Here is a 16,518-nt window from a genome sequence, read left to right on the forward strand (position 1 = left end):
TTTAGCAAATTTATTTCTTTGGGTACATATTATTTTAAAAATATTGGTAAAAATGTGGGTAGCACGTTCTTGTTATTTTTATGAAGTAATGCAAAATAGTCGCTTTTACTGCTCCGTAAACCTAGTGTGAAAAGGATTCAAATTATTTATTGAAGCAATGGATCACTATGTTGAGTAGCCTCAACTCTTACTAATCCTAGAATAACAATAAAGAGCACGCTAATACGCATGTAAATACATCGAGCAAAATAAAGCTCCATACGAAGGTTAAAATTACAAGATAACAATAATGTCATTGATAAATCTCGACGATAGGCGAACGAGGACATATACACAAGAGATTATTGTTACAAAGGACGCAGCGCTAAATAAAACATTTTCTTTCAATAATTATACGATAATTTATTTTTTTATAAAATCGTGTTCTGTCATTATTCCTGACTCCATTAGAAAAAAATTATATACAATGTATTACGTATTTTCAATATCGAAATAATTTATGTTACAATATTCAGTATAACTCGCTTCGCGGTACACCTTAATGATTAAATAAGTCCATTTTACTATTATACAGTGATGTGATTGTGGTTAAAAATTTGTTGTGATTCTCGTTCCGCTTGGGATTCACGGCAGCCGGCTTTTCAAAATTCGATAGTATGTCCAGCTGCCTTGTGTTGCTGCCAGCGCATTCTTCAATCTCGGGTTGAGGTACTTTGTCGAATATAAACGTTTGTTTTATTCGATTCATGGCTTCTTCTGTCAAAGTAAAAATAAAAAACCGTCACGTTACAGTAACATCACAGTACACCCTGTGTACTGTGAAATAAATGACGAATAAAATTCTCGATAAATAAAAGTATATGGAAAACATCAATAATCTCTTTCTACGAGTGTGGACCAGTATCAATTCCTCAACTGATGACGACACGGAATGAACGGGCCAAGCGGAAATGAAAATATTTCTGGCGGTCCGATAAGTCGAGACGAAATTAAAGCTCGTATCGCGACACGAAAATGAAAGGAAAAAAAGAGTGAATGAGCTTATCAGTGAGGACAGAGTTTTAAAATTAGCATCGCTTCGGTAGAGCAGACACGCGTACACACTTACGTTCATTCTCGTGAAGGGAGAAGTCATCGAAGTTGCTTATGTTTCTCATGAACAAATGAAAAGAATCTTCGATGTCCGATAACCGAATTACGAAATCGGGATCGCATATAGCCAAGTGAGCGAGGAATCGAATACCATCCCTCAATATTTTCACTTGCCGCTGCTTTATAGTTGTGCAAGCATTTGTATCGGAAAATATGTCTTGATACACCTCGCATATACATTTCTTATTTCTTGTTCTCGGAGTAACAGAATGTTTGGAACAAATGCTCTTCAGCTTGCAACAATCTTTCTGTTGCAAAGCAAAGTGGTGGGAATCGAAATTCCCGATAGCACTCAAATTTGCCTCTGCGCACTTGGACAGAGTTCTCATAGTGAACCGTAGCAATTTCATACAGCAATTACATGATTCCAAGGTCTCGGACCTTAAGGGTATTGCATCGGTTTGCAACACGTATTGTACGAACTGCAGCAACGCATCTGTAATGTCTAGGGCGGCTATTATGTCAAAATGGTGGTTCTCCACCTGTGCCAGAAAGATTTGTAGCGGACAAGCATCTGTAATGAATAATCAATATTATTGTAATAGTTGCTTCTTATTATGATTATTAATGTGTATTTTTTCAAATTCTTCGGACGAGGCAGACATGTTTAAAAAAATTGAAAATCTCAAAAAATTTGTGATGCCGGTTGTATAAATCAAAAACCCTCTTAAAACAAGTTTCACTGTTCATACCTGGCGTAAAATGCAATGAACCCTTCCAATTGTTCACAGCCATCAGCTCTGTAAAACATTAAATATAATTTAACAAGAATTTTTTGATGAATCTCAATAAATTACATAAAAATGTACTTACGTGAATTAACACAGAGTTTCTTCAAGTATGTCGCAGACTTAATGAACACTACCATTATACGGCTAAGAAACGAGTAACAATATGGCAGAGGTCTAGAGAAGACTATTTCCTTGAATATCTGATAAACGTACTCCATCCTGAAATGTAAGAAATATTATAAAACCATAAATTCTAAACCAATTGCGCGATAGAAAAGAACATTATTCACCTACCCCAAAGAGCAATATTCAACCTTTTTGTGAACATTACATATAATCATCATGATTGCACACATGAGACCACTGAACTGATGTGCTCGTCTCTGATGGAAATAATATTGTAATTGTTAATATTATGCTAACGGTTGAAACGTTATATTACGCCCAATATTACAAAAGTGTTTTAAAAAGATTTTGTTTAACATTTTTAATGTGCATGTAGCATATAACTTTGAAAATTTGAAAATTGGAATTACCGTAGACCCAACTAAAATGATGAATTGCAGAATCATTTTCAGCATTTCGAAATCTTGACCCTTTTCTAACCACATTTCATAGCGAACCATTTGCTGCGAGTAAGTTCTATAACTTTCGTCCCTTTCAGTGAGCAACGGCGTTTTACCAGCGATATATTTGCTAAGATACGTCGATTCCAGCGTCACGTATGAAATCACGCCAAACACTCTTCTAACTTCGACACCGCGCTCGCACTCATGCCACGCATTAGCATCGCATACAGATTTTCCGTTGAAATCAGAGTTCGAGTAGAGGTCAGAAAAATAAATGTCGTTCATGTCTCGGATATCGTCGTTTCTCATAGCTTGAAAAATTGTCTGGAGGACGATGATCACGTTTAGAATCAACTCTCTCGCAGTGGAGACCAACTAAAATGTAAAAAAAAAACAGTAGAAATTAATTTAAAAGTTACCTGTTTACCGAAAACAAAATTACTTACTTTATTCATTATACATATCGAATTTTCTGACTCGAGCTCAGAATTCGTTTTGCGTTGGAGGGCTGCTATTTCTGGTAAAATAAATTCTATTGACAGTCTCTTCTCATCTACCATGGTCATCACGGGTTTCACAAGTTCCGGATTTTCTGTAAATAATCCACATGCAATCCTTGTTCGATTGTTTATAGCATGTGAAACAAGTTTATGTATTAAATTTTACCAAATATTCTAAATGTATCTTCCTCCTGTAAAATCGGTAAATTTCTTCGTCCAGTTTTCTCTATCACTTGAATATTGACTATTGATTTTTCTGGCTGCGGTGTGTCATATACTAATTTGGATATATTCGCCAACGGATAATCTGTAAGAAGTACATTTTTGCAAGACATCGATATATGTACAACATCATATGTTTATATTTTAATTACTTGCGGTCTACTTACAAGGACTCCAAGTTTTAAGTATGTAACTGTTCTTATCTTGTAAAGTAACTTGAACGGAAGATTCTCTTAGTTTCACTGGTTTTACTACTGAAATTGATGTCCTGCAAATAACAATGTCAATAAACACAGAACCTTAAGAACTAATTTTATTAAACAACTTCATCAAATACCTGTTCATTGATGAATTAAATTTACTTTTGTTCATAGAGGTATTTAAATTTATAGCACATGGTTCTGTTAATTTAACATTGCCCGTTTCTAATAATTTACAACGTTCCATAAGATTTCCTACTTCAAACGTCTGTAAAAGAAGTATTAAATTATATAGAAATATATAGAATTTAAAAACTGATATCTTAATTACAGAGTTACAAACTTGTAGCTCAAGTTGAGTCTTCAAATATTCCTTTTCTTTACAAATTGCATTCATTTCTGTTCTATGTCGATTCGCTTGCTCCTCAATGAAACGAGTCTTCTCCATTCGATCAGTTTCTGCCCGTAACTGAGTCTGCTGCAATTGATTGCGCAGAAAAACTGCTTCTCCCTCTTTTGTTATGAAATCGTTCAATAATTTTTTATTTTCAAGCTTCAACTTCTCTAATTCCTTGACGTGTTTCGATTCTGTAACAATAAATTTATAATTCACATACACATGTTACATAATTCTGTGAGAAATAATGGCATAATATATACCTGGTAAAATTACACTTTCTTCCAACTTAAATGTTGAATTATAAACTTGCCTATTCATTAATTTATCTTCAAAATCCTTGTAATCAGCGGACAATATCTGACTGATGTCCTTTGGTTTCTCCACTTCTCTTCTTTGAGTTGTACATACAGAAAGCCTTAATGCTTTATTGATGTTATTTACCTTAGAACCAACTTTGCTCGTAGATGGAAAGCTATTGTGTTTTGGCGTGAACGATACTTGCGGCTCTGCATTTGTTTGAGTCAAAGCAGTTTCTTCCTATAAATAAAGAAATCATAAAATACATTATTGTAATCTAGATCAAAAGAGATCTGCATTCAGAGGATTAAGAAAAGATAATAAATGAAACCTGTAAGCAAGCCTGAGAAGCAACAAAATCCATCTCTTCTATATCTTCTTCCGCAAAATCATCGCCCCATACATCATCAGGTTTCCCAAATTTTTTATTCATTCCATCTCTACCCTTTGTAGGAACACCTGCCACGATTCCTTTCTTAGTATCATACTTCGGTCGTTTAGCAGGTATAGAATACTCATTTTCTCGATTATTTTCTACTCGTTTGAACATGATAACACACTCTGCACAGTGTAAATAAATTACACTCAAGTGAACCTTTCCTGAGATTTCAATGAGTTACTCTCTGGATCTTAAACATTTACATCGTTCGTACAACTCCAATTAATGTTCACTTCTTAACGGTAAATACTTCATTCGAGGTAGTAAGTTTTATATCATCACAAATATTAATAATTTAATGAAAAACTCGTGACATGTCATTTCATCCTTCTGCATACAAATCATTCTCATCTGGTAATTTCTTTGGAGTTTCGGATCTTGATCAATACCGTAGAAATTATGTAAAAATCTAAAACGAGGGAAACATTGCTTTTCATAATAGATAAATATTTATTATGTATTTATGTGATTATGTGTTTATTATGTCGACCCGATCAACATGTAAACAAATTATATTGAATTAATTGCATGGCGGAAACGTCAGTCGTACCAGGTTAGGGATGTTCGATTCCAATTCGATTTTTTGGGCGAAAAGATCGACCTTTTGAATCGATTCTCCACAACTCGATTGGAAGAATCGATTCTTTGACCTTTGCACAGACTAGATTCGTCTAGATAGTAACTAGATAGAAATGATTGGACAACTGAGTTTGCCAATGGCTGTTCTTAGTCTGCGAATCGAAAGGAAGAGTTTTATAATCGTAACTAAAACGTTTATTAATAAAATCACTCGTAGGATTACAATGATCGAATCGATCGTATAGGAAGGGATATAATTTATTTTCGAGGACGTAAGAAGTGTTTATGCTTGAAAACAGGCTTAACATGGATCTGGATAACCAAAGTGAAGATGGAGAGATAAAGAAAAGTCCTTCGAAAGACATGGATGACTTTAGGTAATGCTCGATTTTCTCACCTAACCTCCATATTGATGTTGAATTACCAAACTGTCATACGATTTCTATCTGCAATGAAGCTTTTAGCATATATTACCGTTAGCAATCTTATTGTATATACTTCTATATCATTTCTGCAATCTTACGTTCGTAACATTTTTTTTTAAATCTTTTTTTGGTACCGGCTGTGTTTTGAGTCGTTTACATTTATTTTCGCTTATAATTATATTATTTGTATTGTGAATGTGATCATTGTGGTTTTGAGAAAAGTATACTTGAAGTTTTTCAGAGGAGGATGGTGGGGACACAGCAGATTCTTTGGATATAAAACCACCACAGGCTATTGTTCGGCATCACAAGTCTAATTCCTCCAGGAGAAGAGACAAACACGGGGATAGAAGGGATCGTAGAGAAGAGAAAGAACGTAAATCTAGGCACCATGATCGTGGGGAGGATAGACATAGAGACAAACACAGACATCGTAGGCACGGTGTGGATTTGTTAGAGAGATCGGATCGTTCAGATGGTTCCAAGAGGGAGAGGGATCGTATAGAGAGGCTCGAGAGATTGGAGAGTCATAGGGAAAGGGAATCAAGACATGACAGGAAAGAGAGGAGCACTGGCGATCGTGTGTTAGAGGATTTAAGAGAAAGGTATAAAATTTCTTTCTTTCATAATATTGGAAATAGTTTTGAGTTCATGAATTCAATCTTAACTAAAACATCGTAAGCCTATTTTTTAATAACACTTAACTTTCAGATTGCTGGACAAGAGAAGAGAGAGGAGAGAGGATTCCAGAGACATTCGTGACTACAAAGGAGACACTCGCCGTGAGATTCGTATAGACGATTCCCGCGAATTACGCGATTCTCGCGAACGAAGGGAGATACGAATAGAAGAGATAAGAGAGACACGTCGCGACATTCGTTCCATCGCGGACGATGTTAGGGAGCGTCGTGAAATCCGCATGGAGGAGCACAGACACATGAGAGTGATGGAAGAACAATATTCGGAAACGGAGCTCATTGAGCGAGCTGAGAGAAGCGAGAAACGCCACAAGAGGTCCCACAAACACGACCGTCTTCGGGACAGAGACAGAGAGAAAGCGGAACGGGAGAAAGAGCACAGAGAGAAACAGCTGCGCGAGGCCATGGAGATCGTTTCCGAGGAGCCTGACGAGATGGAGATGAATGAGATGCCAATACCGCCTAAAGATCCTAAGGAGATGACCGAACAAGAGCTCAGAAAGGAAAGACTCTTGGAAGCCGATAGAGAAATGGCTAGGAGAAAGGAGGTCTCTAGGATGGAGCTGGAAGCGCGACGAATGAAGAGAGGGGAGAAGCGACCTCTGAGTCCCGACAACAATCAGGATCCCTCCATCGTTGAATTGTCTGATGAGAGTCCTAGTCCCGTTCATTCGGACGAAGTTCGTTCCAAATCGGTGGAGTAAGTTGTTCTTATTTATTTCGAAAATTAATCCCCCATCCGCGACCCAGACGGTTATTGTTGTTGTAGTTACACTAAACGTGACAGGTAATGGACATTTTTCGATTACAGATCCAGACATTCGTCCGACGGTCAAAGGAGTATTCGTGAGAGGTCATCTGATAGACATTCGTCCGATTCATCCGAGTCTAGCAGCGAGGACGACGATGAATCCAACGATTCGAATAAGGGCTCCAACGCGGACTCGAATGATGGTTCTGACTACAATAATCCGAGTCCGTTGTCCGTAGATCGGTTAGCCAAGTCTGATCATTCCGATGGAGAATCACCAGGACATGTTGATTCGAACGGTGCACCTAAGAACGTGGAAGAAGAAGAGAAGAAAGAAGAGGAACCCGAGTTGCCCCCCTACTTGCCAGCGATTCAAGGTTGTAGAAGCGTAGAAGAGTTTCAATGTCTAAATCGTATCGAAGAAGGCACCTACGGTGTGGTTTACAGAGCGCGTGACAAGCGTACAGATGAAATCGTTGCTCTGAAGCGATTGAAAATGGAAAAAGAGAAAGAAGGTTTCCCGATCACCAGTCTCAGAGAGATTAATACTCTGCTGAAAGCGCAACATCCGAACATAGTAACTGTCCGGGAAATAGTCGTCGGTAGCAACATGGATAAGATATTTATAGTAATGGATTATGTAGAGCATGATCTCAAATCGCTGATGGAAACGATGAAGCAGAAGAAACAGGTGTTCATACCAGGTTTGTCTGACTTAATTATACGTTAGTATAAAAACATTTTATTTTGTGAAGAGAACATTGAAAATATTTGCCATTACTTCTAGGCGAAGTCAAGTGCCTTATGCAACAATTACTAAGGGCAGTCGCGCATTTGCACGACAATTGGATCCTCCACAGAGATCTGAAGACGTCGAATTTATTATTGAGCCATCGAGGTATCTTGAAGGTTGGCGATTTTGGCTTAGCCCGAGAATATGGTTCACCGTTGAGACAATACACTCCGATTGTTGTAACGCTTTGGTACAGAGCTCCTGAATTGCTATTAAGTGGGAAAGAGTATAGTACTCCCGTTGATATGTGGTCTGTGGGGTAAGCATACAAAAATCGACCAGTATGAATTTTTATATCATTAATCATATTGATAAAAAATAATATCTTGTTTCCAGTTGCATCTTTGCGGAATTACTAAGAATGGAAGCACTATTTCCAGGCAAATCAGAAGTCGACCAGTTAAATAGGATATTTAAGGAGCTAGGCACACCGAATGATCGAATATGGCCAGGATACAGTAAACTGCCAATGGTGCAAAAAATTCCATTCGCTCATTATCCTGTGAACAATTTGAGACAGCGTTTTAGTTTGTCTTTGTCTGATTTGGGCATCGAGCTCTTAAATAAGTGAGTCTTTTTAAGTCCTTTATGATTTCAGTTTGATTATACCGTTCCACAATACTTATAAATTGAAAATATATTTTCAGGTTTTTGACGTACGATCCTCAGCAACGAGTAACAGCGGAGGACGCGTTGAAACATGGCTACTTTACAGAAGCTCCTCTACCAATCGACCCACAAATGTTCCCAACGTGGCCAGCCAAGTCAGAACTTGGTATCAGGACAGCGAACGCCTCCCCTAAACCACCAAGCGGCGGTAAAGAGTATAAACAACTGGGCGACGGCGATGAAGCTGATTTAAGTAATTCCGGTTTCCACATGGGTCTCACGGAAGGTGGACGACAACCGCCCGTCGGCGGCGGTTTTCATTTAAAGTTTTAATTCTCCACGATTTTTGCGAGAGAAAGAAACCAATAAACTTTTTTACTACAAATTAACCATTGTACACTAAATTGGAAACATGCAGTTTCACACACTAGTTATAAATATTGAACGAAAATAGGTACATACAAAGTATTAAAAAACATACGCTAAAACTGTGTACTGAAATTCTTCCAAGCATCGCCAAATATCAACATTGAAACATGTTTCTTTTTGTTTGTTTGTTTGAGTATTGTGATCGATATGGTCGGTACTTGTTGCAGTGGGTGGAAGATCGAGGAGAAATAAACAGCCATGTACATTTTTACATTTATTAAGCCTGATACGTTAGCAGGTCCAGAAATTTGTTTAGAATGTACAAGATAAAATTTCATGAACCATAAGTTTGTAATACTAAACGATCGTAATACTAATTTCGGAATGGTTCCGCGGTAGCTCATTTTCCAGCGTTGTTCACATTTTTCGGTAGAGCCAGCAATGAGTTTATCAGTTCGGAGTTGCGTTTAGGGTGATAGAAACGTTGGGGCAGCAGTAGAAGTCTCACGAGTTGTAAATCGTCCTGCAAGTAGCGTTGTACAGAAAGTTGTTTCATTTTACGGATATGTTATACCATTTTATATTCATTTTTACCAGTCCCCCGCCATATGGATAATTCAGCCCCAAAATAGTTTTCTCCGCGTCCTCGAGTACTCCAATTGTCTCGTGTAACACTCCCAACATAACGAACAGGATGATTATGTGTTTCATTGAAGCCATTGAGATATCTTGATACACTGTGCCTACAACTTTTAATTATAACGATTAATAATAGAATCGTTTCAAGTTATAAACGCGGACAATAGAATGTTTGAAATTTTGTAACCGTTTACTTTACAGATAAAAAGTAATGTAATTACTTGTTGCTCTCAGCCAAAGGACTACTGCGAATGCTTCTGTTGGACGTGTAGCTCACTGTGCGCTAACTGCATCCAAGATGCGATACTTTTATATGCAGCAGAGCCCGTGGGGGATGAAATCTGCTGGTGACAGATGTATCTGCTTGCGACAGATTTAGTTCTCCCTTCGAGAAAATTCGGAGAAAATCATCTCTTAGATCCTTCTTTTTTCTTAAATTACGTAAACGCATAATGTGCGAATGACGGCTTCCTCATGATTTGTTTGAAACCTGTTCTTATTCTTTCTTCCGTACGACATTCGTTAGACATCTGCAGCTTCAGTATCTTTTTAGCAGTCATTCACCAATTCCTTGAATTAGATTCATTATTGTATTCATATTATATTGTGTTAAAAAATGATCTTTATTAGAACAGTATTTACTGTATAAATTTATACAGTAAAGTTATTAAGTTTATACATGTATAAACTGCAGTTATAAAGTGTATGCATGCATGCTGTTATGTTAACATAAATGACTTACATTAGTCGAATAAAAGTTTTATTATCATTGTTATTCATATCACAGAAGACTGGAGAAAGAGGAAAGTATTTGTACATCTCCGACTTTTAATAGCAATCAACAATGTGTTAAACTAATTTACAATTGTATCTTGATAAAAAGTAAAATCATTCTAAAGTAGACAGGAAATACCAATTTTTCACTAAATTATTGAAACAAATAGTCGGCTAATGAATAAATTCAATTGTTTCACATTTCTAGTTGTTTATTTATCCCATCACTTTATTGTAAATAATCTTTGCCGCCTTTCCTATAAGACACAATATAAATTTCGGCAAGAATTACTTGCTTCTTTCAAATGTCCACAAAGTAGTTCAACATTACCGACTATTGGTAACATTTGGCTACCAGTTTGAGCGTTTCGCTACTACGTCGAATGGCGCTGTGCGGACCTCTCACTGAGCTTTGAGATTTCGCCACAAGAGGCGCACTGTCATACATGTCGCCATGTATACATATGTGTGTGTATACATGGTATACATATACATGTATATTTGAAATGTTACTTACTCGCTCTCGCTTACTTGTTCTCTTAGCTTCTGAAGATTGACCAAGGTAAACGAAAAAAGCATTCAAGAACCTATGGCCCACCCCGAGGTAGACCAAGGAAGTTTTAAATGACCCTTGGTCCACCTTAAGCTAGCTAAAGGTAGACCAAGGTAGGAAAGTGATGGCCTTTGCAGCTCTGGAGGATCCCTGGTCAACTCGAAGATAGACAAGAGTAGGACAGGGAGGTCAGGGTAGGCCAAGACAGCTCTGGAGAACCTCTGGTCAACTCCAAGGTTGTCCATCGCCCTTCTGGTCCCGCAACCCGTCCACGGACTGAGCGCGATCGCCGAGATCAAACTCCCCCACCGCAACTATAATTTCGGTAGATCTCGATCGCCGTGATAGTAAATATTGATAAATTTGTTATTCCTGGCTGTTCAATGTTGATAACAATTTGTTTTGGTAATGATATCAACAAGCACTCCCTTGACCATCTTGCCATCTAATGTTTTAGTAAAGATAAATAATAGAACTCGAGATACAGAATAACTTTTAAACCATGAATATTCGCACGCAATAATTTATCGTACACAATTCACTGATAAATTTATTACTTCTGGCTGTTTAATTTTTATAACAATTCCTTTCGCCAATGATGTCGACAAGCACTCCCTTGACCATCTTGTCACCTAATCTTTTAGTAAAGAGAGATGATAGAACTCAAGATACAGAATAACTTTTAAACCATGAACATTCGCACGCATAATTTATTGAACACAATGCACTGATAAATTTATTATCTTTGCTTGTTTAACGATTATAAGAATTCCTTTTGCCAATGATGCTGTCGAATACCGCCTTGACTACCTTACCACCTAATTTTTCTAGTAAAAATGGCTAATAGCACTCGAGATACAGAGTAATTTTTAAAGCATGTCTTTAGCGTGTCTTAAAGCATGTCAAAGTAACTTTTATGCATGATTATTGGGTGTATATAAAATACTCGATTGTCACTAATATTCCCGATTTATGAGTTATGTTCTGTGTGCTGTGATCTAGCCACTGTCGAGATACTGTCAAAGACTGCCAGCCTTACGGAGTTTTGTAGAGAAGCTCTATGTCTGTCTCTTTCTTTCTCCATAGCTTATATATGTTTGTTCTTGTCGAATACCTCCTTGCTCATATGCTTCACGCGTACGTACCAGGGAATTCAAAGACCTACATAAAAGATGGTGGCACGAGCGTCGCTCTTTTTCTCTTTGTCGCACGCTGTCTCCATTCATGTTTTACACATTAGAAAGATGAGAGATAATTAATCTATTATCATTCTATACATTCCGCCTTCTGATCCATCGTAAAAATTCTTGAAAGTACTTCGCCGCATCTACCCTCCACTTTAATACTCGCAAGATCGTCTGCTCTTGTATGACCAATATTTAATATAGCTATTGGAATTCCAGCGTTATTGGCTTGCAATGCTATCCTATAACCGGAATACGTAGTCAACGTAGAACCCAGAATCAGCAATGAATCAGAATGCTTAACATTATATTGCACACTTTCGACCACCGAACGAGGTACATTATCTCCAAAAAATACGATATCAGGTTTCAGAACGCCACCACAATTCGAGCAAGCAGGAACAACAAATCCTTTTACTTGTTCCTATGGAAATTTAGAGCTTGTTATGTAGATAGAGTACTGTTAGCGAAACACGTGCATATAGTTACCTGCGATATATCTACATCCCCATCGGGCCTTATCATCTGACTAGTTGCGGTCATGTTTGGATTAAGACTATCTAATATCTCTTGCAAATAATATCTACAGATTTTGTGATCACATTTTAGACACATTACTCTGAATGCTGTCCCGTGCAATTCTATCACCCTCCTACTGCCTGCTTTGCCATGCAGATTGTCTACATTTTGAGTGACAATGCTCCTAACTTTCTGCGCGTCTTCTAATTTTTTTAATACTTTATGAGTTTCGTTGGGTTGGAGAGAGGAGAATCTAGAAAAACATATTATGTATAAACAAGTTCATATGCACATATATTCTGTGGGAAAGAACTTCAACCTTGGCCAACCAATATAATTCCTAGCCCAGTAGCGTTTCCTAATATCATCGCTTGCACAAAAGTCTTTATAAAGTACAGGTTTGCGATTGCTTCTCGCATAGAGTCCAACATTTTCGGATCTATAATCAGGCATGCCACTTTCCGTAGAAATTCCTGCTCCAGTTAATATGCACATATTGTTGTGACTATCGATAAATTCTTTCAATCTTGTTATATCTGAATCTTTGACTGCTTCACATTTTGGAACAAATGTAAAATCCGCGTATGACCTAACTGCAAACAATCGATAACAGTTCATTCATAATTAACATAATAAATCAAACTGCAAGATTTAATAAACTCACACAAATTCGTTGAACCTTCAACTTTATGTACAATTTTATAGATCTCTCGACGAATGTTCATCCTAATGTAAATATATATTTGTATTTATTAAAGAAATTTTTCATAAAGCGGGCAATTACACTTAACATTACTATTAAGTTTCCGTCGTTTCATTGTGGATACGTGACAACGAAATTCTCTAATACATTTTCGCGTTGAGTAACTATCCGAAGTTTCAAAATATATTATAAATACGTGTATACGTCATTTTCTGATATACATATAGACAAATACACGTGATCATCTTTCCATTTATGAGATAGGATTGCTGTCTCAAGCATGTTAAAAAATCTGAAATCATTCTGAAACGTTGGTTTTACGAAAACACGAGGTTTTATTAATGTTTTGATCATTCAGCATTTTTACAAAAAATTGCAACACACTTTGAAACATATTTATATAAAACTATATAGTTCCATTTTCTGTTGCTCCAAGATGGTTCCAGAATCTAGATTAGATCGACGAAGAGTGAAGATCAATGAGCTCGAACCAAACATAAAATAGCCGTTTTATTAAACAATTATAATAGTTATCGATCTTATTTAACCATTGTGATCTTTTAATTAATTTTTGACGAATTTTCTATTCTCCCGAGGCGCACCTGAGGAATTTCATTTTATAAATTGACCTGTAAAAATCCCTAGATTTCGTATTCAACTTGAACATCGCCCATGAGAGCGAGAGGTAGACTTCAGTCGAAGCCATTTGTGGAAGGTAACGTGCCGATACATTTTTGATATTGAGAAGTGTAATTCCATTTGAACGAAATGGCTGCGATCAGTTTATTAAATCCGAAAGCAGAATTCGCTAGAGCCGCTCAGGCTTTAGCGGTAAACATTTCCGCTGCAAAAGGAATCCAAGACGTAATGAAGACGAATCTTGGCCCGAAAGGCACCATGAAAATGTATGTATATTTATTCTCACGTGTCAATTTTACGATTACTTACCTTAATTCGCCAGCTAAATTACATGAACAAACTAAATCCTATGAAACTATAAAATCATATTTTATACCGAAAGTCTGAATACTTTTTGCTGAAGGCTTTTCGCTTTTATTATCCATATTAGGTAAGGTGCGTGATTCACGAAGCACCGGTACCAGCGCAGCCTAAAACTGACAATTATTCATTTCTTTTTCTACCATCAATTTGATAGTTTCAAGTGCATTTCCCAAAATTTCTGTCAGAATGTCAAAATCCAAGTTTTTATATCGGATTATACATATATATAATTTAAATAATTTTTTTAAGGTTGGTGTCTGGAGCGGGCGATATTAAAATCACAAAGGATGGCAATGTGTTATTACACGAAATGCAAATACAACATCCGACAGCATTGCTCATTGCTAGAGCGTCTACTGCTCAAGAGGATATGACAGGAGATGGTACAACCAGTACCGTGTTACTTATCGGGGAGTTGCTCAAACAAGCCGATATTTATATATGCGAGGGTCTTCATCCTAGAATGCTTACGGAAGGTTTCAATTTGGCTAAAACCAAAACTATGGAAGTATTAGAATCTATGAAGATTAATATCGAGCCTACAAAGGAGAGCTTGTTGGACATTGCGAGAACTTCTCTTAGAACTAAAGTTCATCCTACCATTGCCGATAAGCTAACTGAGATCTGCGTGGATGCAGTGTTAGCTATCAAGCAAAAGGATCTAGACATCGATTTGCACATGGTCGAATTGATGGAGATGAGGCATAGAACTGCCGCGGACACTAATTTAATTCGTGGTATTGTAACCGATCATGGAGCCCGGCATCCAGACATGCCTAAGAGAGTAGAAAATGCTTATATATTGACATGCAACGTCAGTTTAGAATACGAGAAAAGCGAGGTATATGTTTAACAATAAATTGATATTTCTATTAACTCATCATTTACAATAAGATTATATGTTTCAGGTGAACAGCGGTTTCTTTTATAAAACTGCAGAGGAACGTGAGAAGCTTGTAGCGGCGGAACGCGAGTTCATAGATAATCGTGTGAAGAAAATTATCGAATTGAAGAAGAAGTTGTGCGACGGAACAAACAAATCGTTCGTCGTGATCAATCAAAAGGGCATCGACCCACCATCTTTGGACATGCTCGCCAAAGAAAATATTATTGCTTTGCGTAGAGCAAAGCGCCGAAATATGGAACGCTTGTCTTTGGCGTGCGGCGGAACAGCCATGAATTCCTTTGATGATTTACAAGAAGAGCACTTAGGATGGGCTGGACTCGTCTATGAACACGTATTGGTAAATGTTCTCGGTGTAACATAATGTTTAGATAATTGTTTTCTACACAATGTACGATACATGTACTATTTCGTTTTAGGGAGAAGACAAATATACTTTCATAGAGGAATGTAAGAGACCAAATTCCGTGACGATATTGCTGAAGGTAATGCTATCGACATGTTATACTTTCCAATCCGATAAGCTCCACTTTCTAAAATTATTGTGGAAATGATCAGGGACCGAACAAGTACACTTTGGAACAACTAAAAGACGCTGTCAGGAATGGCTTGAGAGCTATCAAGAATGCTATCGATGACCGCGCTCTTATTCCCGGCGCTGGAGCTTTCGAAGTTGCTGCTAGTCAGGAGCTTCAACAGTACAAAGAAAAAGTCAAAGGGAAGCAGCGTTTAGGCGTGCAAGCTTACGCGGAAGCACTACTTGTCATTCCGAAAGTTCTTGGTAATATTTCAGATGATACTTTTTAATATTGCAATGAGTATCTTCTACATCACGTCTGTTTTCTTCGTTTAGCTATAAATAGTGGATTCGATGCGCAAGATACAATTGTAAAATTGTTAGAGGAAAGAAATGCATTGGGTGAGCCGGTGGGTTTGGATGTTTCAACGGGTGAAGCATTAAAACCTACTGACGCTGGTATTTACGATAATTACAACGTAAAGAAACAAATTATTAACTCATGGTAAGCGAATAACAGTTAAATAATGTTCGTTGTGTATTCAAAATTGTTCGTATCCTTTCTTAATAGTATTTTACTTTCAGCACGATCATTGCCAGTAACCTGCTTCTGATCGACGAGATAATGAGAGCAGGATTGTCATCTTTGAAAGGCTAAGTTGCCGTTAAGTTAATCGTTTATTGAAAATCCCATTCTTGGATAATTCATGTAATTTAATCGTCTCGTTTGCACGAAGCCTATCAAAACATTCGCATAACTCTTACATTTTTATATGCTTTCGAATGATACAAATGAATTGCACCGAATAACGAATAAAGTGCTATTTTTCAATTAAAGAGCAGGAAAGTAGTGGATATTTATTTCTTGTTAATCGTACAAGCTTCCCGCCAGTAACTAAAAATTCGATTTTCAAATGTAAGAAACATTCACCTCGAACTTTGTACAATATACTTTAAATAAAAAAAACAAGGTCAAATGGTTATTTATA

At 37.1% G+C, this 16,518-nt stretch overlaps 5 protein-coding genes and 1 long non-coding RNA gene across 8 annotated transcripts; 2 read left to right on the forward strand and 4 right to left on the reverse strand.

Annotated features, from left to right (window-relative positions):
* Nucleotides 1–387: 387 nt before the first annotated feature.
* On the reverse strand, nt 388–5,078 carry Mus304 (mutagen-sensitive 304). The gene is made up of 13 exons (XM_076787852.1): nt 4,403–5,078; nt 4,035–4,311; nt 3,718–3,962; nt 3,512–3,642; nt 3,342–3,442; nt 3,119–3,259; nt 2,899–3,044; nt 2,420–2,827; nt 2,178–2,266; nt 1,966–2,102; nt 1,845–1,892; nt 1,109–1,666; nt 388–756 (listed from the first exon to the last, which is right to left on the reverse strand). The coding sequence occupies exons 1-13, from the start codon at nt 4,619–4,621 to the stop codon at nt 539–541; spliced, it is 2,718 nt and encodes a 905-aa protein (XP_076643967.1). The 5' UTR covers nt 4,622–5,078; the 3' UTR covers nt 388–538.
* A 170-nt stretch (nt 5,079–5,248) lies between these two features.
* Nucleotides 5,249–8,897, forward strand: Pitslre (cyclin dependent kinase 11B pitslre). 2 transcript variants are annotated; one of them, XM_076787853.1, is made up of 7 exons: nt 5,249–5,466; nt 5,748–6,119; nt 6,226–6,912; nt 7,024–7,667; nt 7,751–8,015; nt 8,093–8,323; nt 8,404–8,897. In XM_076787853.1, exons 1-7 carry the CDS (start codon nt 5,375–5,377, stop codon nt 8,696–8,698), a joined length of 2,586 nt encoding a protein of 861 aa, XP_076643968.1. In that variant the 5' UTR covers nt 5,249–5,374; the 3' UTR covers nt 8,699–8,897. The 2 variants fall into 2 exon arrangements, with proteins under 2 accessions (XP_076643968.1, XP_076643970.1); XM_076787855.1 differs by having other exon boundaries at nt 5,270–5,466; nt 5,756–6,119.
* A 98-nt stretch (nt 8,898–8,995) lies between these two features.
* Pdf (Pigment-dispersing factor) lies at nt 8,996–9,873 on the reverse strand. The gene is made up of 3 exons (XM_076787856.1): nt 9,595–9,873; nt 9,329–9,483; nt 8,996–9,257 (listed from the first exon to the last, which is right to left on the reverse strand). Exons 2-3 carry the CDS (start codon nt 9,452–9,454, stop codon nt 9,135–9,137), a joined length of 249 nt encoding a protein of 82 aa, XP_076643971.1. The 5' UTR covers nt 9,455–9,483; nt 9,595–9,873; the 3' UTR covers nt 8,996–9,134.
* LOC143354102 (uncharacterized) lies at nt 9,840–11,062 on the reverse strand. The gene is made up of 2 exons (XR_013082276.1): nt 10,665–11,062; nt 9,840–9,943 (listed from the first exon to the last, which is right to left on the reverse strand). It is a non-coding gene; the product is annotated as an uncharacterized LOC143354102 (long non-coding RNA).
* Nucleotides 11,063–11,950: 888 nt separating this feature from the next.
* On the reverse strand, nt 11,951–13,425 carry LOC143354107 (NAD-dependent protein deacylase Sirt4). Of its 2 annotated transcripts, none has more exons than XM_076787866.1 (4): nt 13,068–13,425; nt 12,723–12,992; nt 12,374–12,656; nt 11,951–12,308 (listed from the first exon to the last, which is right to left on the reverse strand). In XM_076787866.1, exons 2-4 carry the CDS (start codon nt 12,896–12,898, stop codon nt 11,967–11,969), a joined length of 801 nt encoding a protein of 266 aa, XP_076643981.1. In that variant the 5' UTR covers nt 12,899–12,992; nt 13,068–13,425; the 3' UTR covers nt 11,951–11,966. The 2 variants fall into 2 exon arrangements, with proteins under 2 accessions (XP_076643981.1, XP_076643980.1); XM_076787865.1 differs by having other exon boundaries at nt 12,723–12,996.
* Nucleotides 13,426–13,790: 365 nt separating this feature from the next.
* Cct6 (chaperonin containing TCP1 subunit 6) lies at nt 13,791–16,512 on the forward strand. The gene is made up of 7 exons (XM_076787864.1): nt 13,791–14,011; nt 14,358–14,949; nt 15,017–15,352; nt 15,432–15,497; nt 15,571–15,793; nt 15,866–16,034; nt 16,115–16,512. Exons 1-7 carry the CDS (start codon nt 13,875–13,877, stop codon nt 16,185–16,187), a joined length of 1,596 nt encoding a protein of 531 aa, XP_076643979.1. The 5' UTR covers nt 13,791–13,874; the 3' UTR covers nt 16,188–16,512.
* The last annotated feature ends 6 nt before the right edge of the window (nt 16,513–16,518 follow it).

The sequence above is a fragment of the Halictus rubicundus genome, chromosome 5, assembly GCF_050948215.1.
Source record: "Halictus rubicundus isolate RS-2024b chromosome 5, iyHalRubi1_principal, whole genome shotgun sequence".
NCBI lineage: Eukaryota > Metazoa > Arthropoda > Insecta > Hymenoptera > Halictidae > Halictus > Halictus rubicundus.